A 24,775-nucleotide genomic window follows, 5' to 3' on the forward strand; every position below is an offset into this window, starting at 1 on the left:
GCTGGGGCCCGCAGCAGCTCCGCGGGCTGAAGCTCGGCGTGGAGGAGCAGGGGGGCGTGGGTCCGGCCGTGCAGGAGGAGGGCGGGGTGGGCCCGGGGGTGCAGGAGCGGGGCGGCCGGGGCCGCGAGCCCAGCGTGGGGGTGGTGTGGGGGCCTGGGGACTGCGCGGACTGGAGACGCCCGCCGCCGTGGACGGGCTCCGCGGGCTGGCCTGTGGTGCAGGAGGAGGGGCTGGGTCCCCGCAAGCAGCACCAGGAGAAAGGGGGAGGCAGCCCCGCAGTGCAGGAGCGGGGGGAGGCTCGCACCGGGGTGCAGGAGCAGGGGGAGGGGAGCCCACGCAGGCTGCTACAGCAGCCCGAGCAGCTGTCCGAGCTCGGGGACGGCCTCTGGGAGAGCAGAGACGAGCTCGAAAGTTCCGAGGAGCGGGGGGAGCAGTACTGGGAGAGCTGCGGGCACCTCAGAGGGGAGGCAGAGGTCCTGGGAGCGGCCCCGGCACGCCGCAAGAGACTCGAACTGGTGGGGAGGGCCCGACTAGTGGGGCCCCAGGGGCCTGAGGGAGAGGGGCGCCTTGGGGTGCAGGAAGCAAATTGGCTACCCGGGGTGCAGGAAGGGCAGGTTGTGCGGGCTGTCCAGGAAACATACCTGGACGGGAAAGGGTCCCAGGAGGGAGACAGGCCCCTGGAGGGACACAGGATCCGGAGGCGCAGGCGGAGGAGGAGGTGGTAACTCACAGGCCGGCTGCTCAGCACCAGCATCCGGCCGGGCCAGGGCCGTGGTGAGCGCAGGATGTAGGGGTTTGGGGAGTGGGGGTCAGAAGAGCGCCGTGAACCTGGGAGCGTTGGAAATCACTGCCCAATAGCGGGCAGTGTCCTGCTGGGTCCTTTTCTGCCACCTCAGCCGGGACATCATAGAAGCTTTGTCTGCAGAGAGCCAGTGGAAGGCAGCAGGTAAGGAAGCCCAATTCTGTTCTCAGCTGGAATTGGTGTGTTTGGAAGGAGGGCTGCAGTTCTCTCAGGAGAGCGTGGTCTCCAAACTGCCTTTTTTCATTCCCCTGTGTTTAAACCTGGAGAGGAATGAAGTAGTGCAGTGTTCAACAGCGAGACAGGACCCCTCCCCCCAGTACTGTATACGCCAACTGGAGTGATGGGATATTTCCTTAGAGTCTAGACTGGCGGTGAGACTGTCTGGGTGGGTGGCTGCCAGGCCTGGGCAGAAGGGAGAGAGGGGTAGTCCCAGGCTGAGGTTGCAGAGGAAGTAGTCACCTCTCCACCCCTCCATCCCCCCTCCACCCGTTTACCGGTGGAGATAGGGGTGCCTCCATGCCATAGCTGGGTTGGTGCAATCAGCACAGGCTGCCTCACGTCCTCAAAACACGTTCCAAAAAAGGGAAGGGGCAGCACTGCTTTAACAGGACCTTATCTTGAAACCCTCTTGGCCACGTGGGCTGAGATGTGAGTGTGGCAGCCGGTAACTTGGGCACGAGCCTGGCCTGCTCCTGCCACACCTTCTTGTCACATTTGATTAATACTGAGGGCCCAGAGCCAAGGATAAATAGTGGGCAGAAGGGTGGAGAGCTGGTGAGGACTTCTGTCTCCGTGTGGGCTCTCAGGACCCCAACCTGAAAGGGTGGGATAGGAGAGGGTATCTGCACTGCCGGACTCTGGGCATCCTCGGTGGCCCAGACCTCAGCCCCACCCCATGGAGGTGGACAGACGGGCAGCTGTGGCATCATGGGTTCTGTACCAGCCAGGGCCAGCTCTCAGCCCAGCTTAGAGGTGGGGTTTGCAGAGGTGGGGGCTAAATTTGGCTTCCTATTGACTTCCTCATGGCCTGGGTGCCAGGCCTCTTCATTCCTGCCCCACAGGGGCTTGGTTGGCCACTTGTGGGCCTCATCTGCCTAGGGATGTTCACCTCTTACCTGGCGCTGTCTGGGTTCTTGCTTCTCTAGTCCTCGGGTCGGGGTGGGTACAGAGTTGCTGCCTGTCTCGGGGCCTTAGCCAAGACCCATCTCTGCCCCACCCCAAGGAGTGGCTCCGAGTCAGATGGCCCCCAGACCCCTGTTCCAACCGGACTGGGTGAAGATAGTCCTTTTCTGTTGGGGCGGGGGGAGTGGTGGTCGCGTCCTAAGCAGGCAGCTGCTGGGACTCTGCTGGAGGAGCCAGTTAGCCTGCTCCCCATGCAGACCCAGACTTGACTGTCAACTTCGTCCCATGCCTGCCTGTCATCCTGCCACCCCAAACAGTCATGCACCGGAAGTTCAGCCGCTGTGTCCAAGGTGTCTGGCTCTTCTGGGACGGCCAGACTGGTTCTTGCGCTCTGGCTTCAGTGGAGAGAACTGTTCTAAACACGTGCACATAAGCATACACCTTCACCCTGTTTCAGGTTGATTCTTGAATTTGTGGTAGATGAAGAGAAAGAGGACTTTGGCAGATCTGGGTTTACTAGCTGGGTAACTAGTGTGTAACTAGGATAACATTTCTGGGCTTCAGTTCCTCGTCTGTGAGGCGGGCCCTGGTTTTCCCTACAGTGTCCTGAGTGCAGAGGGCTCAGACCCTTCTTTGCCAGCCTAGCATCCACCTTCCCAGGAGCCATGGCCAGTGGACATTAGGCAGGAGTGGTCAGCGCTCCCAGGCCTTTTCCTCTAGCCCCTGAGCCCACAGTTATCCCCCTGCCCTGTGCTTTATCCTGGAAGATGAAGTGTTTGTTTTTAATAATAGCTTTATTGAGGTATAATGACATATGGTAAATGGCACATATTTAAAACATAATTTAATAAGTTTTAACATGTGTGTATACCTGTGAAACCACCACCACAATCAAGATAATGAACATACCCATTATTCCCAAACCCCCAAAAGTTTTTTGTGCCCCTTTGTAATCCCTCCATCCCACCCCTCCTTTGCCATCCCCCTTCCCCAGGTAACAGTAGTCTGCTTTCGGTCACTATACATTAGTTCGCATTACCTAAAATTTATGTAAATGGAATCATACAGTATGTGCTCTTTTTTTTTTTGGCCTGGCTTTTTTCACTCAGCATAATTATTTTGAGATTCATCCACGTTTTTGTGAGTATCAATTGCTTATTCCTTTTTGTTGCTGTGTAGTATACCACAGTCTGTTTATCCATTTACCTCCTGATGGGTTGTTTTCAGTTTTTGGTTATTACAAGTAAAACTGCTATGAACATATGTGTAAGTCTTTGTACGGACATATGCTTTTTTTTTTCTTGGGTAAATCCTTAGGACTGGAATAGTTGGATCATATGGTAGGTGTACATTTAATTTTTAACAAACCGTCAGACTTTTCCAAAGTGGTTGTACCATTTTATGTACCCACCAGCTGTGTATGAAAGTTCTAGTTTATTCACTACTTTGTCAGCACTTGGTATGACCAGTCTCTTTAAATTTAGACATATTAATAGGTCTGTAATGGTTATCTCATTTTGGTTTTAATTTACATTTCTCTAATGACGAATGTTGAGCATCTTTTCATCTTATTTGCCATCTGTATATCTTTGGAGATGTGTCTGTTCAAATTGTTTACCCATTTTTTAATTGCGTGGGGTTTTTTTTTGTACTAAGTTTTGGGAGTTCTTTTATATTCTGGATTCAAGCCTTTTATGGGATATGTGATTTGCAAGTATTTTCTTCCAGGCTCTGGCTTGCACTTTAACTTTTTTTTTTTTTTTTTGCGGTACACGGGCCTCTCGCTGTTGTGGCCTCTCCCGTTGCGGAGCACAGGCTCCAGACGCACAGGCTCAGTGGCCATGGCTCACGGACCTAGCCACTCCGCGGCATGTGGGATCTTCCCGGACTGGGGCACGAACCCGTGTCCCCTGCATTGGCAGGCGGACCCTCAACCACTGCGCCACCAGGGAAGCCCTGGCTTGCACTTTAATTCTCCTGCGGTACCCGGGCCTCTCACTGTTGCGGCCTCTCCCATTGCGGAGCACAGGCTCCGGACACGCAGGCTCAGCTACCGTGGCTCACAGGCCTAGCCGCTCCGCGGCACGTGGGATCCTCCCGGACTGGGGCACGAACCCGTATCCCCTGCATCGGCAGGAGGACTCTCAACCACTGCGCCACCAGGGAAGCCCGTCATTTTAACCATTTTTAAGTGTATAGTTCAGTAGAGTTAGGTACTTCCACATTGTTGCACAACCATCACTATCATCCATCTCCAGAACTTTTTCTTATCTTGCAAAACTGAAACTCTTTACCTATTAAACAATCTCTGTATTCCCCCGTCTCCTCCCACCTCTGGCAATCACATTCTACTTTCTGTCTCTACGAATTTGACTACTCCAAATACCTCATGGGAGTAGAATCATACAGTATTTGTCCTTTTGTGACTGGCTTTTTTCACTTACCGTAACATATTCTAGGTTCATCCTTGTTCTAGCATGTGTCAGAATTCCCTTCTTTTTTTTTTTTAAGGCTGAATAGTAATCCACTGTATGAATATACCAGATTTTGTTTATTCATCTATCAATGGTTGCTACTACCTTTTTGCTATTGCCAATAATGTTGCTATAAGATGGTGTTGTTTTTTAAATTTAAATTTCCAATTGTTTGTTGTTAGTATATATAAATAAATTTGACTTTTGTATATTATACCCTCCCACCTTGCTAACCAGGTTGTTCTAGTAGCTTTTTTGTAGCTTCCATTGGATTTTATACATAGACTGTCATGTCATCTGCTAATATAGACAGTTTTACTTCTTCCTTTCTGGTCTTTATGTCTATTATTTCTTTTTCTTGCCTGATTGCACTGGCTAATCCTCTGATATAATGTTGAATAGAAGATTAGGTATCTTGTTCCTGATCTTCAGGGGAAAACATTCAGTATTTCACCACTATGCATGATTTAGCTGTAAGTTTTTCATATATGATCTTTATCAGGTTGAAGAAGCTCCCTTCTGTTCCTATTTTACACAGATTTTTAATAGAAATGGATGTTGGATTTTGTCAAATGTTTTTTCTATGTTTATCAAAATGATGATAGGATTTTCTTTTTTAGTTAATGTGAATGAATTACATTGATTTCGTCTTCAAATGCTAAATCAACCTCGCATTCCTGAGATAAGCTCCAATGGGTCACGGTTATTATTCTTTATGTATATTGCTGGATTCCATTTGTTAAGAATTTTTGCATCTATGTTTATGAGGATATTTTTCTTGTAATGTTTACAGGATTCATAATATACATCCTTAATTTATCATGTGTTTATGAGGATATTTTTCTTGTAATGTCTACAGGATTCATAATATACATCTTTAATTTATCATAGTCTGCCTTCAAGTGATGTAAGAACCTTAAAATATTTTCATTTTTCCCTTTATGCAATATTATCAAAATTATACATGTTATAAACCCCACACTACATTGGTATAATTTTTGTTTAAACAGTCAATTTATCTTTTAAAGTAATTTAAATATAGTAAAAAAATTTTGTTAACTATTTACCCATGTAGTTGCCATTTCCAGTGCTGTTCATTTCTTTGCATAGATCCATATTTCTATATGTATTATTTTTCTTCTGTCTGAAGGACTTCCTTTAACATTTATTATAGTGCAGGTCTGCTGGTGTTGAATTCTTTCAGCTTTTGTATATTTAGAAAGTTTATTTAGCCTTTATTTTAAAAAGGTATTTCCATTGGAATAGAATTCTAAATCATTAGTTTTAATGATGTTGTGCCACTGTCCTCTCATTTCCATTGTTTCTGCAAGAAATCTGTTGTCATCTTTGTTCCCTGTATGTAGCATGTCTCCCTTGCCTTCCCCAGCTACTTTTTGAGATGTTATCACTGGTTTTGAGCAATTTGATTATGATGTGCGATGGTGTAGTTTTCTTCATGTGTCTTGTGTTTGAAGTCATTGAGTTTCTTGAATCTGTGGACTCTTAGTTTTCATCAGATTTGGGAAAATTTCAGTCATTGTTTCTTCACATGTTTTTTTTTTCTGTTCCCAACTCTTCTTGGGAACTCTCATTACACATATATTAGGCCACTTGAAATTGTCCCACTGCACACTGATGCTTTGTTCATTTAAAAAAGAATCTGGGGCTTCCCTGGTGGTGCAGTGGTTGAGAGTCCGCCTGCCGATGCAGGGGACATGGGTTCATGCCCCGGTCCAGGAAGATCCCACATGCTGCGGAGCGGCTGGGCCTGTGAGCCATGGCCGCTGAGCCTGCGCGTCCAGAGCCTGTGCTCCGCAACGGGAGAGGCCACAACAGTGAGAGGCCCACATACAGAAAAAAAAAAAAAAAAAAAAAGAATCTTTTTTCCTTTGTGTTTCATTTTGGGTAGTCTAGTATTACTATAGTAATGGTGCTATTACTGTGTCTTCATTTTAACCCACTTTTTCTTCTGCACTGTCTAATCTGACTTAAATTCCATTCACTTTATTTTTTCATTTCATATAGTGTAGTCTTTATTCTAAAAGTTCAATGATAGTCTTTTAAAAACATAGTTATAATTGTTTTAGTGTCTTTGTCTACTAATTCTAACATCTGTGTCAGTTCTGGGTTGGTTTTGATTGATTGCTTTTTCTCCTCGTTATGGATCATAGTTTCTTCCTTATTTTTTTTCTGGTAATTTTTTTTTTGGCTGTGTTGGGTCTTCATTGCTGTGTGTGGCCTTCTCTCTAGTTGCAGCGAGTGGGGGCTACTCTTTGTTGCGGTGCACAGGCTTCTCGTTGCAGTGGCTTCTCATTGCAGAGCACGGGCTCTAGGTACGTGGTCTTCAGTAGTTGTGGCACGTGGGCTCTAGAGCACAGGCTCAGTAATTGTGGCGCACGGGCTTAGTTGCTCGCACCATGTGGGTTCTTCCTGGACCAGGGCTCGAACCCGTGCCCCCTGCATTGGCAGGCGGGTTCTCAACCACTGCACCAGAATCCCTCTGGTAATTTTTTATTGGATGCCAGACAATCCATTTTACTTTGTTGGTTGCTGGGTATTTTTGTATTCCTATAAATATTCTTGAGCGTTGTTCTGAAATGCAGTTAAATGACTGGGAAATAGTTTGATCCTTTTGGATTTCATTTTTAAGATTTGTTAGGTGAGACCAGAGCCATGCTCAGTCTGGGGTTAATAATTCCTCACTGCTGAGGCAAGACCCACCTGTGTATTCTACCCAGTGCCTAGCTTTTCCAGTCTGGCTAGTGGGAACAAGCAATTTTCCCAGCCCTGTGAGCACCAGGCACTGTTATAGCTAATCCTTTTGGGTGGTTCTTTTTCCCAGCCTTGGGTAGTTTCCATACATTCATGTGATGATCAGTACTCAGCTTACTACTCAAGGGGGATCTTTTACAGACTTCTGTGGTGCTCTCTCTTCTCTGATGCTCTGTTCTGTGAATTCTGGCCACTTGAGTTTCCCCAGAGTCTCAGCTCCATCTCTTCAACTCAAGAGAGTCCTTTGGGATCCAACTGGTTCCCTTCCCTTTTCTGTAGCCTGGAAACCCAACCATAGGGCTGACCTCCTTTGTTTCCTATCTCCTAGGTATCACTGACCTTTGCATCTTGATGTCTGGTGTCTTCAAAACCATTTTGTATATTTTGTACATTTTTCTGTTGTTTCAGTCAGGAGGGTAAGTCTGATCCGTGTTATTCCATCTTGGCCAAAGATGAGGATTTTACTTTAATTCCCTCATTCCCACCCTGCTACTCATCCCATCTTCCAGCCCATCCACTCTGGGCATATCTCATTTTTTCTTCAATCTACTGTTCATTGTTTATATTCTTATGGTGTAGTAAACTGTGACTTTTCCTTTCCTGGGCACCTTTTTGTTCTTCCTGGAGTTGCTTTTTTTGTGTGCTTAGTTTTCTATGTACTTTTCAATTAATTAAACTCTCCAGTAGCTGTATAAATTTCTCAGGGTGTCAATTCCATTAGGTATTCTATCAAATTCACCTCTCTGAAGAAGTCTCTTTCAGAGCCTTGTGCCCTAAAGTGGCATGGACTAATTGCTCTCTATCACTGATGCTTAGCTGTCCTCCTGGGATCTCCCTTTCAGCATCTTGGGCATTTCCTTCACTGCCTTTCTGTGCCTTTCTCTCCTGTTTCCTATCTTCCCCTTTGTTGGTTTATTCTCTAGTTTGGTAGAGTACATCTTTTAGAAGCTTCCTAAGAGAGGAGGGTGAAAGAGTGGTAGATTATTTTGAGACCTTGCCAGTCTGATACTCAGTCACTTAATTAGCTGAATATAGAGATCTAGGCTGGAAATTGCTTTCCTTTGGAATCTTAAGGACATTGCTCTTAAGTTCCAGAGTTAACATTAATGTCTAAAATCATTCCCAGTCCTTTTTGTGGAACTTGTGTTATACCGTTGCCCAGGAGTTTATAGCATCTTTTCTTTATCTCCAGTATTCTTTAATTATGTAGCTTGGTGTGGGCTTTTGCTCTCCATTGTGGAAGATACTTTATCCTCCAACCCTTCTATTGTGATTTTAGTAATTTTAACAGCAGTAAATGTCTGTTGATATTATTTTATCCCATCCATGGATGGGGTAGACACAAAACTACTAAATTCAACTTAAGTTTTAACAGAAACATTGGAATAATGGATTAGGATTTTTGGCTAGGGAGATATCCACATTTCACTTTAAAAAATCCTTTATTTTTTTAAAGGACTTGCTAAAGTTTTACGGTTCAGATTTTTTTTTAATTAGAAAAATTAAGGTAAGTGTGTGAATCTAATAAGGAAAAAATTCCCAGAATGAATTTTTGGAAATTCAGTAGAATGATTTCTCCATCCACTGACATTAATGGGACTTAGCATTAAGAATTACCATCTGTATAGTAAATAGTCCCATAAACTGATGCTCATGGCCACGATGAGAAGGGCCTTCTGAAAGAGTGGTCAGTGTCAACAATGGGAAAGAATATTTGAAAACAGGACTGTTCTGGCCAAGACCAATGATTGGCGCAGTTACAGGCTTTCTCCAGAGCAGCGGTTCTCAACCCCAGTATGGATTCATCTGCAGAGATTTCAAGATATGATGCCTGAGTCTCACCTAGACCAAGTTGATTAGAATCTCAGTGGGCGGGGACCACACACCGACACTTTCCTACCTCCCAGGTGATTTTAATGCACAGCCAGTGCAAAGAACCACTGCTCCAGGGTTTAGCAGAGACCCTTGCTTCTCAGAGTGTGGTCTAAGGACCAGAACATTATCACTGGGAGCTTGTTAGAAATGTAAAACTTAGGCCCTACCCCGTATCTATGGAATCCGAATCTGCATTTTAACAAGATTCCCCCAGGTGATCTGTATGTCCATTAAAGTTCATGAAATACTGCCTCATTTATCCATTCAGCAAATATTTATGAGCACCTGCTGTGGGCCGGACTTTGTTGGTTGGGGTGAGGATGGGTCTGTTGAATTTTTTATGTTTCCTGTCATATTTGTAATTTCTTATTCCCCCTATTAAAAAATAATAATATTCTCTTCTTCTTTTGTAGATACAACATCTTGTCTTTCTGAGGATATTAATGAGCTTTTTCTGTCAGAAATTTTCTTCTCCTGCATAGTCTGCATTTCTTCTCAGTTGGTTTTTTCTGTGTGTTTTGCTCTTTCTTCCATGTTAGAGGCTTTCCTTGGGTGTCCAATATTTTTTTGTCATCTACTCTTGACTACAAGCACTGGGTGGCCTTGTTGACCGAGCTTCTTTGTATGGTGACCTGGCTGCTGGGTTTGTGGAGAACTCCCAATGTTGGTTTCTTTATATCTTTCTTGGCCTGATCAGAGTCCCCAGAAAGGACACTCCTGTCTTCTGCCAGGAGGTGGAGGCCTGGCTCCATGTTCCTGGAGGGAGTCGAGAAGGGGACTGAGATCTCCACATCTATGTGTGCTTTCCTTGTTAGGTCCCTGGCACCCCGCTCTCAGCCAAGCCTGCTGCGCCAGTGCAGAGGCCTGCACTTTACCCCTGAAGGGAAATCCCGATTTTGCCGGGTGGTATCGGGGCAGCAACCCAGTGGCTTTGTACTGGAGAGGGAGTCCAGGGGGGTCTTACTGCTTCTTAAACAGCTTTCGACTCATCCTCTGTATTTTTAGCACCTGTTCTTCTTCTAGAGGTTTCTGGGGCTTCTAGTTCCCAGGCCTTTTGAGGATTCTGTGGGGTCAATCAGGTCCTTTTCACCTTGGGATTGGGGATTTTCTCAGGTCTGCTCTCCATAGTCACTGGCCATCTGCTTTCCAGCTTCCAAAGCTATGTTGTGGTTTTCTCTTCTACTATTCTTCCTGTCCTTAGGGACTTTGGCCATTCAGAAAATTTCTCTTTTTTTTTTTTTTCTTGCGGTACGCGGGCCTCTCACTGTTGTGGTCTCTCCCATTGTGGAGCACAGGCTCCGGACGCGCAGGCTCAGCAGCCATGGCTCACGGGCCCAGCCGCTCCGTGGCATGTGGGATCTTCCCGGACCGGGGCACGAACCCGCGTCCGCTGCATCGGCAGGCGGACTCTCAACCACTGCGCCACCAGGGAAGCCCAGAGAATTTCTCTTCTGATAATTTTGGCTTTGGTGGGGTTTTGGGAAGGAGTGAAATTATGTGCATCTGCGCAATCTAACTTTTCCTGGAGCCTCTATTCCCTCTTTAAACTTCCTCGCAGAATCCATGAATTCATTCAGTATCTAGTATATATTTAACAAATAAGACTCCAGCTCTGCCCTCCATCAGCCCAGATCCTTGAACCGAGCAGTTTTGTGTCCAGTTGTATATGGACTGAATTCTGGTTCACCTGTTACTCTCCAGAAACAGGTGACCCTGGTCACCTCTCCAGAGCCTCAGTTTCCTCATCTGTAAAATGTGGATAATGTAGGGTAGTTGGGGGGGGGGGTTAATCAGGCAATGAAAGATAAAACTTTTAGTAAAGAACTTGCACACAGTGTCTTTTTGAGGACCTGAATCGTGACTTCTCCTCCTTCATAGTCCCCCAAACCTAGCACAGGGTGAGCACACAGTCAGTATGTGGTGAGTGACTAAAGAGGTGGGTGGGGTGAGAGGTTTGGCCTGGGCCCTCCTTCAGCAGCTGTAGGTCCTGGGAGCCAAGGGCTTCTGCTGGATGTGAGAACTCTAGGTTCTTCCTGTCTCTGCCTGTGCCCTGGATGTTGTATCTCCTCCTGAGGTTCTCCGCTCAGGCCCCTGACCTTTATTAGTCCCTGACCTTGGCAGGGCTGCCCCTCCATGGCCAAAGAGGAATCACCATTGCTCTGAACTGCTCCCCAGCTCCTAGGGATCCATTCCCTATGACAGCTTCTTAGGTGCCTCAGACCAGGCATGTCCCTTCCCTTTCAGGGTCTCAGTTTCTTTATCTCTAAAATGGGTGGGATTTAAGGTATCTTAAATATCTTGCAGTCCCTGACATCTCTCTCGCTTCCAGGTTCGGACCCTTTCTCTCCCTGGCCCAGCAGCCCACCCTGCGCCTGATGTTCCTAGCTCCTGGGGTTCTGGTGTGGGTGCTGTCCCAAGGGAATGAGCAGTCCCTCTCACAGAGTAAATGCTCTCCAATTCACAGCTCTGGGCCCACCCCACCTCCAGGGCCCAACAATAGGCCCCTTCAGCTCTAGGCTCTTGCTGAGGGGGTGGGGGGAGTAGGGTGAGGCCTGAGCTGGTAGGCAGGGTGACCAGCTGGGCGGCCTCTGCCCAGCCCTGGAAGAGCCCTGGGAGTGGCTGGCTGCTGGGAGCCAGACTACATCCTTCCTCTCTTCCCAGGAGCCTCGGCTGCCGGGCCTTGGTGCCGGGAGGACACTTGGGCCAGAGGATGGTGAGAGGCAGCTCTCTGCAGTACCCTGCATCCCAGCCCTGTCACTCAGGCGTGTGTGGTGCGTGTGTGCAAGAGACCCAGGCAACAGCAGGAATTTACCCACTGTCACACTCGAGTGGTGTTTATGTGCGGGGGAGGGATGCTCCAGGAATGTGTTAGGGCTCTCAGTGTCCTGTCTCTGGGTGTCAGGGTTGGCACACCGGTCTTTCGCTGGTGGAGCGTGAAACAGCTAAAAAATACTTTCAAGACCAAGTTGGTAGATGTGGGGAGGTACTGGGTTCAGTGAGGGTCTGTGTTGTGGTGTTTAGTCAGTTTCTTTTCTTTCCTCTCTGAAAGTTACAGCCCGTTCTCTGTTGGAGTCAAAGGAGATGAGGCATAGGGGGGTCCCTGTATCTGGTGTGTCTGCCCCTGCTTCTGTGCCCTGCCTTCCCACCCTCTGACCCCCCTGTCTCCCTCCTCTCTCTCTGCGAGGCTGGGATGCCTGACAAGCCAGACCTCCTGCCCGTCGATCACCCTGTGGTATCCCCAGCTCTCCCTCCGCAGTCTGATGAGAAGGCAGCCTTCAGTCAAAGCTCTCCCTCTGCCTTGAGGAACTGCTGTGTTGTCCCCGGGGCTGAAATAGCTTTGTGGGAGCAAAGTAGCTTAGTGGTTCTGGGACAGGAGTAGCTGTAATGAGATTGGCTGCGCTTCTTCCCTTGAAGGTGCTTGCTTTTCTGGATTCGAAATAATGGGGGGAAGCAAAGCCAGGGCCGACAAGGGCAACCAGGCTTATTCCTGGTATTCACTGGAGGGACATAAGGTGGTACCAGCTCACTGGAAAAGAGACAGGCCTCCTTTCCCCAGTGTCTGTCACAAAGGCTTGAAGTCCCTTTCAGCAAACTCTCTTGACCAGGTGCCTTGCTAGATTCTTCTTTCAAGGTGACAGATATAAACAGATGGTTACAATGTACAAACCACAAGAGGTGCATACACAGGGCTCCCTCAATAGAATTATATATTAATACAGAGTGCTACAGAAATAGTACCCTTTAAGGATCAGAGCATGATGGATAATAAAATTTTTTTCATTCTTTTGGCTATTTTCCACGTGTAGTATTATGTGTTTATACCACTCTTGTTTTCAAACATACTTTAACAAGAAAACCTGGGAAGCAATGGCAAAAAGAACCGTTTGGGGATAGGAAATGGGAATTTATGAAGGAGATGACGTTTTATTTGGGTCTTGAGGGATGTGTAGGAGTTCATCATGAAGAGAAAAGAGTATCACAAAGAATAGCTCAAAGACATTAAAATTAAAGAAGATGGTGTGTCTAGGGAAGGGCAAGTATTTGACTTGGTTGGAATATGGAGACGTTTGAAGGAAATGATAAGAGGTGGAGGTGGTCAAATAGGCAAGGGATGGATCCTGAAGGGCCTTGTATTTGGCTCAGTGAGGAATTACAGAAGGATGTAAGCAGGAGAGGAACTTCGGATCTGTGTTCAGATGACGGTATAACAATAGGGAACTATGTGCCAGATGCTGGGCTAAGTGTGCCATTCATGATCTCATTGAGTTTGCACTTTATGAAGGACGTACTGTTTATTCCCATTTGCAGATAAGGAAATTGAGGCTTAGAGGTTAAGGCATTTGCCCAGAAGTCTTCTGACTAGAGAGTGAGACAGCCAAGATTTCAGCCCAGGTCTGTCTGATTCTTGTCCCAAAGGTATTGATGGGAGGAGTAATGAGGAGGCAGAAACAACACGATTCTGTGGGCTGCCCAGTGGGGAGAGAAGGGAGTTACGGTTGGGGAGCCAGGGGTGAGGTGTCTAGCCTAGGTGGCTGGTGTTGGCTTGCCATGTTTTCAGTCAGGATATAAGAGCACACATAAGCTAGGTTTAAGGTGGGGGTTGATGAGCTCAATTTGGACATGTAGAATTCATGGTACCTTTGCATCCTCCTGGTGGAGCTGGCTGTAAATGTCTAGAAGCATGGGTGTAGAGCCTCTAGAGCTCAGGAATGGAGACAGACAGCACATGGTGCTAATTGGAGCTCTGGGAGGAGAGGAGGTGACCCCCAGGGAGGGAAGCGAAGGAAGGGCAAGTTCCAAAGACTTAGGAAATATCCACAGTTAAGGAGAAGGGTGAAGAGCCCTCAGGGCCTGTGGGCTCATCACTGCTGGCACATATGCCTCAGCCTTGACTGTCCTGAGGGCCTCAGCTGCCAAGCTCCCTGGAAGGGAGTGGGCCACTGTGGCCTGGAGATGGAGAGGGTGTGGACAGCCATGGTATGTGTCTGAATCACCCCCTTCTCTCCCTTGGCCCGTGGCCAGCCTCCTACCCAGACCAGTGTGATTTCAGACCTGGGATGACCTGAAGGTGTGGGGTTACCTGGTACAGTTCCCTCTGGGATGAAGTCCCAAGGGGAACCAGCCTGGCCTTGTTCCAGAAGCTTGGGCGCTGCACACAGAGGGGTGAGTTGAGGTTGACTGGGCTTGGTGGGGCTGGCATGTGTAGGCAAGATAATCCTCTGGTTGGGAGAGGAGCCATAAGCCCCCCTCCTTCTCCTCCCCAATATGTTGTTTTCCCTCCAGAGAAGAGGGAGGGCAGAGATAGGAGAGAGCTGGCCTGGCATATATTCCTGAGAATACGGTAGCTTGTTTTGGAAAAATCTTCTTGGCCGGAAATTACATGTCACGTCTGCTCCTCAGTGTGGATTTGTAACTTGACTGATGCTGTTGGAGAGCCTGGGGGAGGGGAGTGGACAGCAGAGGCAGGCTGGTTCCTGGGCCACGACCAGCTCCCTTTAGAGATAAGGGGGCAAGTTGTAGACCAGAGGGGTATACATGTGGGGTGGATTCCCCAAATCCTAGAGGCAGTTTGGATCTTGTGGGTATCTTGTAATAGGATGGCATTCGGAGGCAGGGGCCTTGTGGAGGGAGGAGGTAGGGAGAAAGCAGGAAGGGGGAATGGTTTAGATCAGACTCTTTATCCAACCAGGAGAGGAAGGGATCTGTGGGCCTGGCATCTTCAGCCTCTCTTTCTCGACAGCCTCCTGAGTGTTCCTGCAGCTGCTCCCAAAACCAGTTTCTGCCGTAGCTGCAGTAAGATGCAGAGGAGCTTCTGCCTAGAATAAACACCCTGCCTGGCAGGGTCATCCCCTGTGCCAACGCGCTTCAGCTGGAGAAGGAGCTTTTGAAGAGAGTGAGCCTTATGGGAACTCACCTAGTGCCCGCCCCCCGGGTCTCCTTCCTCAGTCTTGAGGTGGAGTGTGTGTGGGTGGTGGGGGGCAGTGGGGAGTAGAGATGTCTCAGCATTTCCCTCCTCCTCTGCCCAAACCCCCAAGGTGTGAGGGTGCCCTGAGCTCAGCCCTAAATACCTGGTACTGAGAAGTCCGTGGATGCACCAGATGCCATTGGAATGAGAGGGCGTGCGTGTGGCACCTTGGGGCCTCTGCAGTGGGACTTCCTCCACTAGCAGTGTCCTCATCCTGGCACTGGGTGACAGCCCTGCGTGGACACGTGTTGGAGCAGCTCCTGCGGGAGGGAGTGTGGGTACTCGCACTCTTCTGAGCCCAGAGAGGTCAGCCACTGTGCTCTGCCCAGCCCCGAGCTCCCGGGGCCCCGCGCAGTCTTGGGGGCGGGGCGGGTGGAGGTGCAGGCGGGGAGAAGTCCTGGCCGGTGAGGAGAGGCGCGGGCTGCGGAGGGCTGCGGTCTCCCTCCCAGTGCGGATGCGGGGGGGCGTGGCTTCCACTGCGGAGAGGAGTGGGCTGGGCAGGTTCCCCGGGCCTGAGTGGAGTGCGGAACGGCAGCGCACCAGGGAGCCTGGCAGGTGGGCGCATGCTTGGAGCCAGGTGGAAGCTGAGCTGGTGGAAGGAGAGGGGTCTAGAGGGAGGGGTCTCAGGTCGAGTTAGGATGGGGGCTTCTCTTCTGTGAGCTGCTTGGGTGGACCCCCCCTTGTCATGGAGTATGGGGGCCCTTGAGTCCCCAGGACCTGATCGGTGGCTGTGGATCTCTGGGGTCCTGGAGGCGGTCAGGGGCCGAGGGGAGCTGTGGCTCCGTGGTCAGTGAAGGTGCAGCCCCGCACCTAGCTCTCTGGGGGGCAGCCTGCGCTGCGGAGAGGCGGCTCCTTGGAACGGAGGCTGTGCACGGGATTGGGGGAGGGGCAGCCGCAGGCCCAGCGGGAGAGACCGCCACCACCAGGCTCTGCTCCCTCGCTCTGGCTGCAGGTGGCAGATATGGGGCTGTGGGGTGCGTGCGGGCCCGAGGACTGGGCCTTCCCTTGGCTGAGGTGCTTTAGCGGCCCCTGCCCTTCTGGAGGATGCTCGAAGCCCGGCCCCTCAGGACGCAGGGCAGTGACGCTGCCGGTGCGCTGGAGGGGCGGGGACTGCGGGAGGGCTCTGCTCCCCTCCCGGGCCCTAAAGCCCGGAGTTTGGGTTCCAAGGGTGAGAGATTTGCATATCTGCGCCTAACTGGGGCCGAGGAGGGACAGCAGGTAATAGGGGAAACCTGGGGAATAGCCAGGTAGCCGGGCCCTAGACCGCATCGTCTGCTGGTGAGCTCAGGGGAGCCTCTCAGGAGTGAGGTATCTGTGATCCTGGCCCCAGGACAGATCCTGGGGGCTGGGATGCTGGGTAAAGAAGGGTGTGATGTGTTTGTGTGCGGGGTGGGGCGGGGCGAGTCAGTGGTGGTAATTCCTGTTGCTGACATCTGCTTCAGTATCTCTGAGTCCTTGGGACCCAATTAAGCTGCCCTTGGGGCTTGTTTCATCGCTGCAGGGGAGCCCCGAAAGCACTGCCAGGATGTGGGTTTAGTCCTTTATGGACACTGAGTCCCTGTGCCCTGGACATTCCCTCTTACTGGCTTTATGAATCTGTGTATTAAGCCAAATGTCCCTGTTTGCTTTGGAAAACATGATCATGGTATTTATGGGTCGGCTTCCCTTCCCCTTGGAGATCAAGCACTTTCTCTCTTGACCAGTAGAGGGCAGTCACTGACAGGACGAAGCCGGGTAGGGGTGGCGGTGCAGAAAGGTGGCTGTTTTCCGGGGCTGGGAAAAGAGGTCCAGGCGCTGGCCTGACCTCTGACCCCTGACCATGCTTTGCTTTTCTCCACAGCCTCCCACAGCTGAATTGCTGAGCAAGCTACTGAGGCTTGTTCTTACCTGATGTGCAAGGGAACAGGCAGGCATGGGGTTCTGGTGGATTTGGGGCACATCTTTCAGGGGTGGCTATAATTTTCAGTCTGGCCATTCCAATCCAGCAGTCCCCCAACTTGCGGTAGAGGGAATAATCCTGCTTAAATTGTCCCCTGAAGTCAGGTCCCTGGATCTCCTTCAGAATGGTGCTTTGTGGGAAATAAGCAATAGGCTTCTCTGTGCTCTGGGCATTGTGAGCCAGCGTTTGCGGGAAGGTCAGCTCCAGTGTGACCTTGACCCGACCTCATCTTGTCCATTAGCTCTGATTCCATTCTCAGACTGGTGATTCACTGGCACCGAAGGGAGGCTGCACCTGGCTGGCCTCACAAGCTTTGGGTGGTGGTGGATGACATGACAGGGGGATGGGAAAGAGGACTGATTGCTGGGGGTGTCCCATTTCCCCCTTCCCTGAGTCAGATCTGGAAACGGCTGTCCCTGCAGGCACCTCCCTGCCAGGGAGGTCAAGCACTGAGAGAGAGGCCCTGGAAAGAGCCTGGGATGCTGACTCCCCAAAACTCAACCCCAGCTGCCTACTCCACCAGCCAGCTGGGACTCCCAGAGCTGGTGGCCAGCTGGATAGGGACAAGAGAGCAGTGTGCAAGAAACAGGGGCTCCCTGGGCATGGCTGGGAGGGGGGTGCTGAGGGAGCCTGAGAGGACTTCCTGCAGCTGTCAGGTGTGTCTGGGGGCTGTAGCGAGGGGGGTGTAAGAGCAGCTGGCGCCCTTGAGGAGGGCCAGAGGGATCACTTGTCAGCTCTAGGAATGTGTGGGTTCCACGGGGGCTTCATGGGGTGACTGCAGTTCCCTCTAGCTGGGGCTGATGTCTGTGTGTGTAGGTGCTATTCAGGAGACATCCTATAGCCCAGAATCCTCTAGCTTTGGCTGGGGGCATCGCAGGGTTTAGGGGCATATTTGTGTGTTTTGAGGGGGCTTTGGATCTTGGCCAGCTGGACTGGGAGATTCTTCCCCCCACCCCGGCTCTTGGCTGGACTGCCCCGCTCTGGCAGGCTGCCGGACTCCTATTTCCGTCGGGCACCAGGGTAACAGGGCCACATTAGGGCCTGAGCCAGGAGACGCCCAGCCAAGGCTGGGAGTGGGAGATGGGGGAGGGTCTCCGAAGGGTCTGCCTGCAAGGTCCAGGAACAAACCTCTGGTGTCCAAGCCCCCAACTCAGGCTGTGCACTAAGCCCTCACAGCCCCAGACAAGCACTACGGGGGCCTCTTTGTATATTGCTGCCTGATTGACCTAGCCCCCACCCTAAAATCCCAGGGGTTGTCTGCAACTCGGGGGGCCGGGGTGGAAGCCAGAGACAGGGGCCTTGTGTGCGGGGAGGAGGTGGGGGCAGCACGGGTGGCTGGGAGGAAGAGTCCCCCACTTCCCGCCGCCCTCTTGGCAGTGATTCAGAAAGGTCCTTTTTCAGCCAGTGTCGGAGCTGCTCAGCTGCGGAGGGAGGGGGGAGGGAGGCGGGCTGGCGGGGGAGCAAGGGAGCAGGGCTGGAGCCGTGACCACTGCGCTGGAGGGAAGACAGAGAAACAGGACCGGACCGAGGACCCAGGCTGCAGTCAACTGAGAGAAGAACTAACTCTCTCCTGCCAGGGTAGCCAGCTGTGGAAACAGCTGTAGAGCAGAGAAAGGGGGACCACCCTATTCTTCTGCTCCACTTCCCACCCCTGGTGTGGGATTTGGGGGGCCTCTGGGGCAGACCTCTGGCCAACTTCCCTTCTGGGCAGAACCTGAAATTCAAGAGCTGAGACCACTGCCCACCCCACCCCCCCTCCTCGGGCCAGAGCCCCGGTGACCTGGTCAGGGGGTCCAGCTCCGTGGAGATGCCAGCAGCTCGTCGGTTCCCTGGCCTAGAGCTCTCCTTCCCTCTTCTGGCCAGACTCCGGCGGAGACTCTACACAGTGAGTGGGGGGTTGCGGGCGGGAGCTGGACGGACTGAGAGGCAGCCCTGCACTGAGGACCAGAGAGCAGGACCGGGCGGCTTGACGGGGGTTCAGGGCCTCCCTGCTCCAGCGGCTGCATTCTTGGTGGCGAACGTGTCAGGAGAGCGTGTGTGGGAAGTGTGTGTGCCGGCCATGAGAGGCACATGTGTCAGACACAGGTGTGTGGACGGGGCTGTGCTGGGGGCAGCCGCAGCAGTGCTCTGTGCTTCACCGACAAAGACACGGGCTAGAGAGGGGACATGTCCAGGGTCACCCTGGGCGGGGTGGTGGAGACCGGACAGGGACCCTGGCTGCTTTCTTCTCACCCAGATCCCAGTGCTCTCTCTAGTCTTCGCCCCCCCCCGCCCCGCCCCACGCAGAGCAGCCCTGTTCCTGGGGTTGGGGAGCAGGGAGAGGAGGGCCCAGCCGAGCAGGGAGATTTGTTAGCTGGTGTTTCAGGGGTAAAGGAACAGGGCAGACTGTGCTTTCTAAGCAGCTTCTTCGGGGGAGTGGCCTCTGGGTCTCTCCCAGGCCGGACCACACAGGGCAGGGCTTGGAGCTATTCTCAGGAGTGGCTGCCTCCTACCCCCAGGAGGGTAGGAATGAGCGGCCTGGAGCCCTGGGATTCGGCGACTGGGGAGGAAGCAGTGGGGGTCTTCAGACCACTTGCCCTGGTGGCCAGCCTCTTGGGCTCAGCCGTGTAGGAGGTGGGATCATTTTGCTCCAGGGATGGAATCGTGATGGCGGAAGTGCTGGCTGGCCTCTCCTGGTCACGCCACAGAGAGACGCTGCCTAGGTTGGTGATTTTCACAAGGCACCTTTGGGGGGTTCTTCTGGAAAGCAGTGGTGCCCTGCCCTCTTAAGTCCACACCCCCTTGTTTGTAACAGATGGTTTTGTTGTGGATAAGTGAGTTAATACAGCTAAGTGCTCAGAACTGTGCGCAGCATGTAGTTAACTGTAGTTGAAGTGTTAGAGTTTTTATTTTTCTTAACTAAAATTAAGAGAAATACAACCTGTTTACTCTGTGTGTGTGTGGTCAGTCAACTTAATGCCTCCTGTAATATAAAGGAGAATCAAAAGGAAATCAATTGTATCATTTCGTATATTCTAATATGTCAGTACAATCTGACATTACCAAGCTGTCAGATGCTAAGACCTCAGGTAGAACCAGCACGGCAACGTCTACACAAGTGCTGACTGAGAGGAGAGTTTTTTGTTTTTTTGTTTTTTTTTAATTAATTAATTTATTTATTTTTGTTTTTGCTTTATAACAAATTTAATCAGTTATACATATACATATGTTCCCATATCCCCTCCCTTTTGCGTCTCCCTCCCACCCTCCCTATCCCACCCCTCCAGGCGGTCACACAGCACCGAGCTGATCTCCCTGTGCTATGCGGCTGCTTCCCACTAGCTATCTACCTTACGTTTGGTAGTGTATATATGTCCATGCCGCTCTTTCACTTTGTCACAGCTTACCCTTCCCCCTCCCCATATCCTCAAGTCCATTCTCTAGTAGGTCTGTGTCTTTATTCCTGTCTTACCCCCATGTTCTTCATGACATTTTTTTTCCTTAAATTCCATATATATGTGTCAGCATACAGTATTTGTCTTTCTCTTTCTGACTTACTTCACTCTGTATGACAGACTCTAGGTCCATCCAGAGAGGAGAGTTTTGAAATAGTAGGGTGGGCTGCCTTCAGTGATATTTTTCTGAATGGTGGACAACTTCTGCTAAGTTCCAAACAAAGCAAAAGGCCAGTTTTCCCTCAGTTTACACAGTAGCTCCATTCCAGGAAAATTCAGTCTGTATTAACACTGTAAAAATACTTTCTTGTTCGTATGTAAAATGGGATTTGATTTATAATCAGATGATTATAAACAAACTTCTCACCTACGTGAATTAAGTTGTATGGGATTTGGGACAGTGTGTGAGTCCCCCAGCCACCCACTCAGTGCCACTAATGGTCCCCCAACACTGTGACAACCAAAAATGCCCCCTAGGGGGCTGTATGGCCCTTATGAGAACCATCTGGGTGAAGGGTTAGGGCTTAAAGTTTGGAAACCCCCTTCTGGCCCAGCCACTTTGGTAGAGGAGCCAGGGTTTGAACTGAGGGCTTCTCTTTCCCAGTCGTGGCTCTTTGTACTGCCCTGAGCTGCCTGGGAGAGTCTGAGCTCCTGGCACTGGGTTGGCAGCACCGCTGGGAACTGTGAGAGCAGGAGGCTCACGCCGGGCCCAGGCTGTGAGCACCTGCTCTCTTAGTGCGACCTGTGATGAGAGCTGGGGGACAAGGCCACCTCCAAGTCGGGAGGAGGGGGTCTTGGGGCAGCTGGCCTTTTCCCTCATCCCTGTCTTCTCCAGTGGGGATTGAACACGGGTCAGGGGCTGGCCAAGCCCTCATCAGCTCTGACGGGTCTTACTCGGACAAGGATGGGTTTCGTGTCAGGCTGCCTAGTTTTGAGGGTGCCACTGGCTTCTTCCTCTGGGCCCCAGAGGGTGTAACAGGTCTGGTGGCCCCTTGGCTGACTGAGGCCTGCATGTAGTTTTGTTCGGCCAGCACAGCATACACATGTGCTTGCGTGTGTGTGTTTCAAACTTGAATTAGTTGACATAGTTCAAAAGTCAGGAGAAAGATCTAACGTCAAGTGTAAACAAGGAACAGAATGGTGTGGGTAATGGGTGAGTATTTGTGTGGGGGAAAAACAAGTCTGGAAGAACGCGTAAAAGTCGTGAATGGCAGCCGACTTTGGGGATGGGGCTGAGGTGGCTGTGTGGCAAGAGAGGGATGAGACTTTACGGCTCTCACGTGCCTTTTGAATATCTTACATGTGAGTATAGTACCTTTTCAAAAAACATTTCAATAGTGAGATTTTACTCGTCGATTCAGATTTCTGGTATTTCTTGAAAAAGTGGAAAGCTTTGACCACACTGGGCCGGAGTCTGTTGTGACAGCCGTTGACAGCAGTCTGAAAGCCCGCCCCAGCCTCTGCGCCTCCTTCCCTCTGACCCTCCTGTGGTCCTGGAGGTGTTTGTGTGGTGGCCTGTGGAGGGGTCTTTGGACCTGGGGGGAGGCTCATGCGATGTCAGGCACTGAGAGGAAAGTAGCTAGAGCTCATCTAGTCCCTGTGGGGTCCATCAGGTCTGGGGAGCTCATGGATGGGTCTCAAGGGACACTGCACCCTCAAAAGTTTTGTAATTAAAACATGATGAAGAAGGATGCATATGTTTTCCTGGAGACACACTCGATAGTTTTCATCAGATTCTCAAAGGCCTTGTGACAACAGGAGCGTTTAAGAGCCGGTGGGGAACCGGAGAACAGAGTTTGATCTCAGGTCACTCGGCCATGGATGGCAGATTTGGGGAGTATGACCCCCACTCCAGGGCCTGGGCTGTGTCCCAACTGCCCTGACTCTACCCTTGTTGCCATAGGAGGAGGACAGGTGGCTATAGGCTCTTCTGTACAGCTGTTTTGGGGAGCAAGAAGGTGGTTTGAGTCCTTCCCCACAGCACATAGTAGGATGTGGGTGAGCCCAAGGCAGAGGCAGGGTCGCCTGTTACCCTCCTGCATCCCGTGGTCCCTGAGCCATTCTTCTCTCCCCGCAGAGGCTGGGGAGCAGCAGCATGCAGCCGGAGGAGGGCACAGGCTGGCTGCTGGAGCTGCTGTCCGAGGTGCAGCTGCAGCAATATTTCCTGCGGCTCCGCGACGACCTGAACGTTACCCGCCTGTCCCACTTTGAGTATGTCAAGAATGAGGACCTGGAGAAGATTGGCATGGGCCGGCCTGGTAGGTGGGGGCATTGGCCTCGCCTGTCGTTGCCCCACTGACCATTTACCTCCTCTGTCCTCAGGATCGCCAGCCTCATGGAAGAGCCCTCCCCCCTTTATTCCGTGGGGTGGCAGAGCTGAGAACTCTCACTGCCTGTCCAAGAGCCCCCGCGGTGGGGCACAGGGGCATCAGTAGATGCTGCACACAGTGAGTGCATGAGAACAGTTTGCAGTTGTGAAGGTGAATTGGAGCTTGAGGAATCTTACTTGAATTTCTGGCTACTCAGGATTAACTACACACTCTGTTTTGTTTGTGCAGACATTTCTAGGGTGTATCTCTTCCATCTTCTCCTCTTTTATAAATGTAGAATTGAGTCTCTTCTGAACACCAGGGGGGTTAGTGTCCAGAGGTCTGTGGAGAAGGGAAGATAAAATCCTTCAGATGATGGTTTGCTGCTTTTCTCCCCATCTCTCTCCCTTTCTCTGTCTCTCCTACAAAGATCTGTTCTATAAGTTGAACTCTTTTTTTTTTTTTCTATGTGTTTATCTTGAAAGTAGTGACTATAGCTTCTAGAAGTCACGGTGTTCCTTGTAGAACATTAGAAATTTTTGAGTGCATTCAGCCTGAAATAGCTAAATAAGTAATAATGTGCTAATTTAGACACTGACTTACGCTGCTTTTAGCCTAGAGAGTTGATATCTGATGCCAGTAACATAAGAAAATTTTATGGGAGAAAAACTCAAAATTGGGAAAATTCTGTCCGTTACCTTGATTTATTTATTTTTTCTTGAGAGTTGGCATAAGAGCACTACTGTTCAATTTTGGTGGTTAAATACCTCCATCCAGTTCGAGAAGAATTGCCTAGAAGCGGAATGCAGTGACCATCTGGTTAATGGCAGTCCCTGGTTGGTGGGGATGGCTTGTTTCCTTGGTGTCATCGTGCTGGGCAGTGTCTAGTGGTGGACTTCCCCCAGGGTGACCGAGGAAGCCTGCGGTGGGCAGCAGCCTCTTGGGGGTGTGAGCGCCTTAACAGCACGGGTTCCCCTTCCTCCCTGCAGGCCAGCGGCGGCTGTGGGAGGCTGTGAAGAGGAGGAAGGCCGTGTGCAAACGCAAGTCCTGGATGAGCAAGGTGGGCGGACAGGGAGGGACGTGGGAGGGGTAGCTCACTGGGGCCTCCTCTGGTGTCATCCCGAGAGCCTTCCCCCACTCTCCGCAGTATAATCTCGCACTTTGTACAGACCTCCCTCCTCCGGGGTCTTACCGGGCAGGGTGCTTGTAGAGCTGCCTGGCTAAGCGTCTGTCTCCGCTGGAGACGGCCCTGAGTGGCCTGTGTGCAGCCTTGGCTTCACGTCCCCTCCCGCCGGGCAGTGGTGCCGGGCATGGAACAGACGCTTGTTGACAAGTGCGCTGTAACTTGAGCCCTCGCTTTGCCTAAGTGTTGGGGCCGGTGTCCAGTGTGGGGCAGTGGGACCGTCTGGACCCAGGACGTCTTTGCTTCCCTCGTCCCGCACCTCCCTAGTCTGTGGAGGGTTTCTCTGGTCACCGGGCCCCACTGACAGCTTCCTTCCCCAAGGCCCGCCCCCACCCCCGTTGCCCTAATTTGGGTCTCTGGAGCGGTGAGTCCCAGGTCTGACTCAGGGGAACTTTGCCCATTGTCTGGAAGACAATGTGAGAGGAAGTGAACCAGCCGGGCCTTCCCCCCACTTCTGGCTTCAGGGCTGGGGAGAGGGGCGGGCAGTGCAGAACAGCTGGACCTGGGATTGGGCCGCAGAGATTTCCTGGCTGTGATCTGGCAAGGGGCTGTCTCTTGGGATCCTGTGGCCTCTTCTGGGGACACTGTCCTGGTCCCTTGCCCAGGTTTTAGGGGAGGATGGGTGTGTTGGGGCGGGCGAAGGCAAGAGGGAAGAGCCACGCGGTGTGCAGGATTCAGGGGGTCTTGTATCTACCACCGACTCACAGGAGGTCCCCGGGCCAGTCGGTTGACCGCTCCAGACTTGAGGCATGTGGCCAGTAAGACAGTGCCAGCCGCACTTGCCCAGCTCACCTCACGGGGCCTTGGGGAGGGTCCCTTGAGAAAAAGGCTGTGAAGGACCTTGTCAGCTGAACACTGCTTGCAAATGGAAGGGATTCCAGTTGCTGGGAGGAAGGATGG

The 24,775-nt window shown here is 51.2% G+C and overlaps 1 protein-coding gene across 10 annotated transcripts in view; it reads left to right on the forward strand.

The window, feature by feature from the left end:
* The first annotated feature begins 158 nt into the window (after positions 1-158).
* TNK2 (tyrosine kinase non receptor 2) overlaps positions 159-24,775 on the forward strand; it is a 41,005-nt gene continuing 16,388 nt past the window's right edge. For 2 of the 10 annotated variants that reach the window (XM_060099375.1, XM_060099380.1), the window contains exons 1-3: positions 16,136-16,228; positions 22,461-22,641; positions 23,682-23,752. In XM_060099375.1, coding sequence (XP_059955358.1) covers positions 22,479-22,641; positions 23,682-23,752 — 234 coding nt within the window. In that variant the 5' untranslated portion in view covers positions 16,136-16,228; positions 22,461-22,478. Of the gene's footprint in view, positions 947-14,845; positions 14,939-16,135; positions 16,229-18,410; positions 18,835-22,460; positions 22,642-22,705; positions 22,864-23,681; positions 23,753-24,775 lie in introns of those variants that run through there. The other 8 variants (XM_060099372.1, XM_060099373.1, XM_060099374.1 and 5 more) reach the window with 6 other exon arrangements.

The sequence above is a fragment of the Mesoplodon densirostris genome, chromosome 5, assembly GCF_025265405.1.
Source record: "Mesoplodon densirostris isolate mMesDen1 chromosome 5, mMesDen1 primary haplotype, whole genome shotgun sequence".
In the NCBI taxonomy this organism is placed as follows: Eukaryota; Metazoa; Chordata; class Mammalia; order Artiodactyla; family Ziphiidae; genus Mesoplodon; species Mesoplodon densirostris.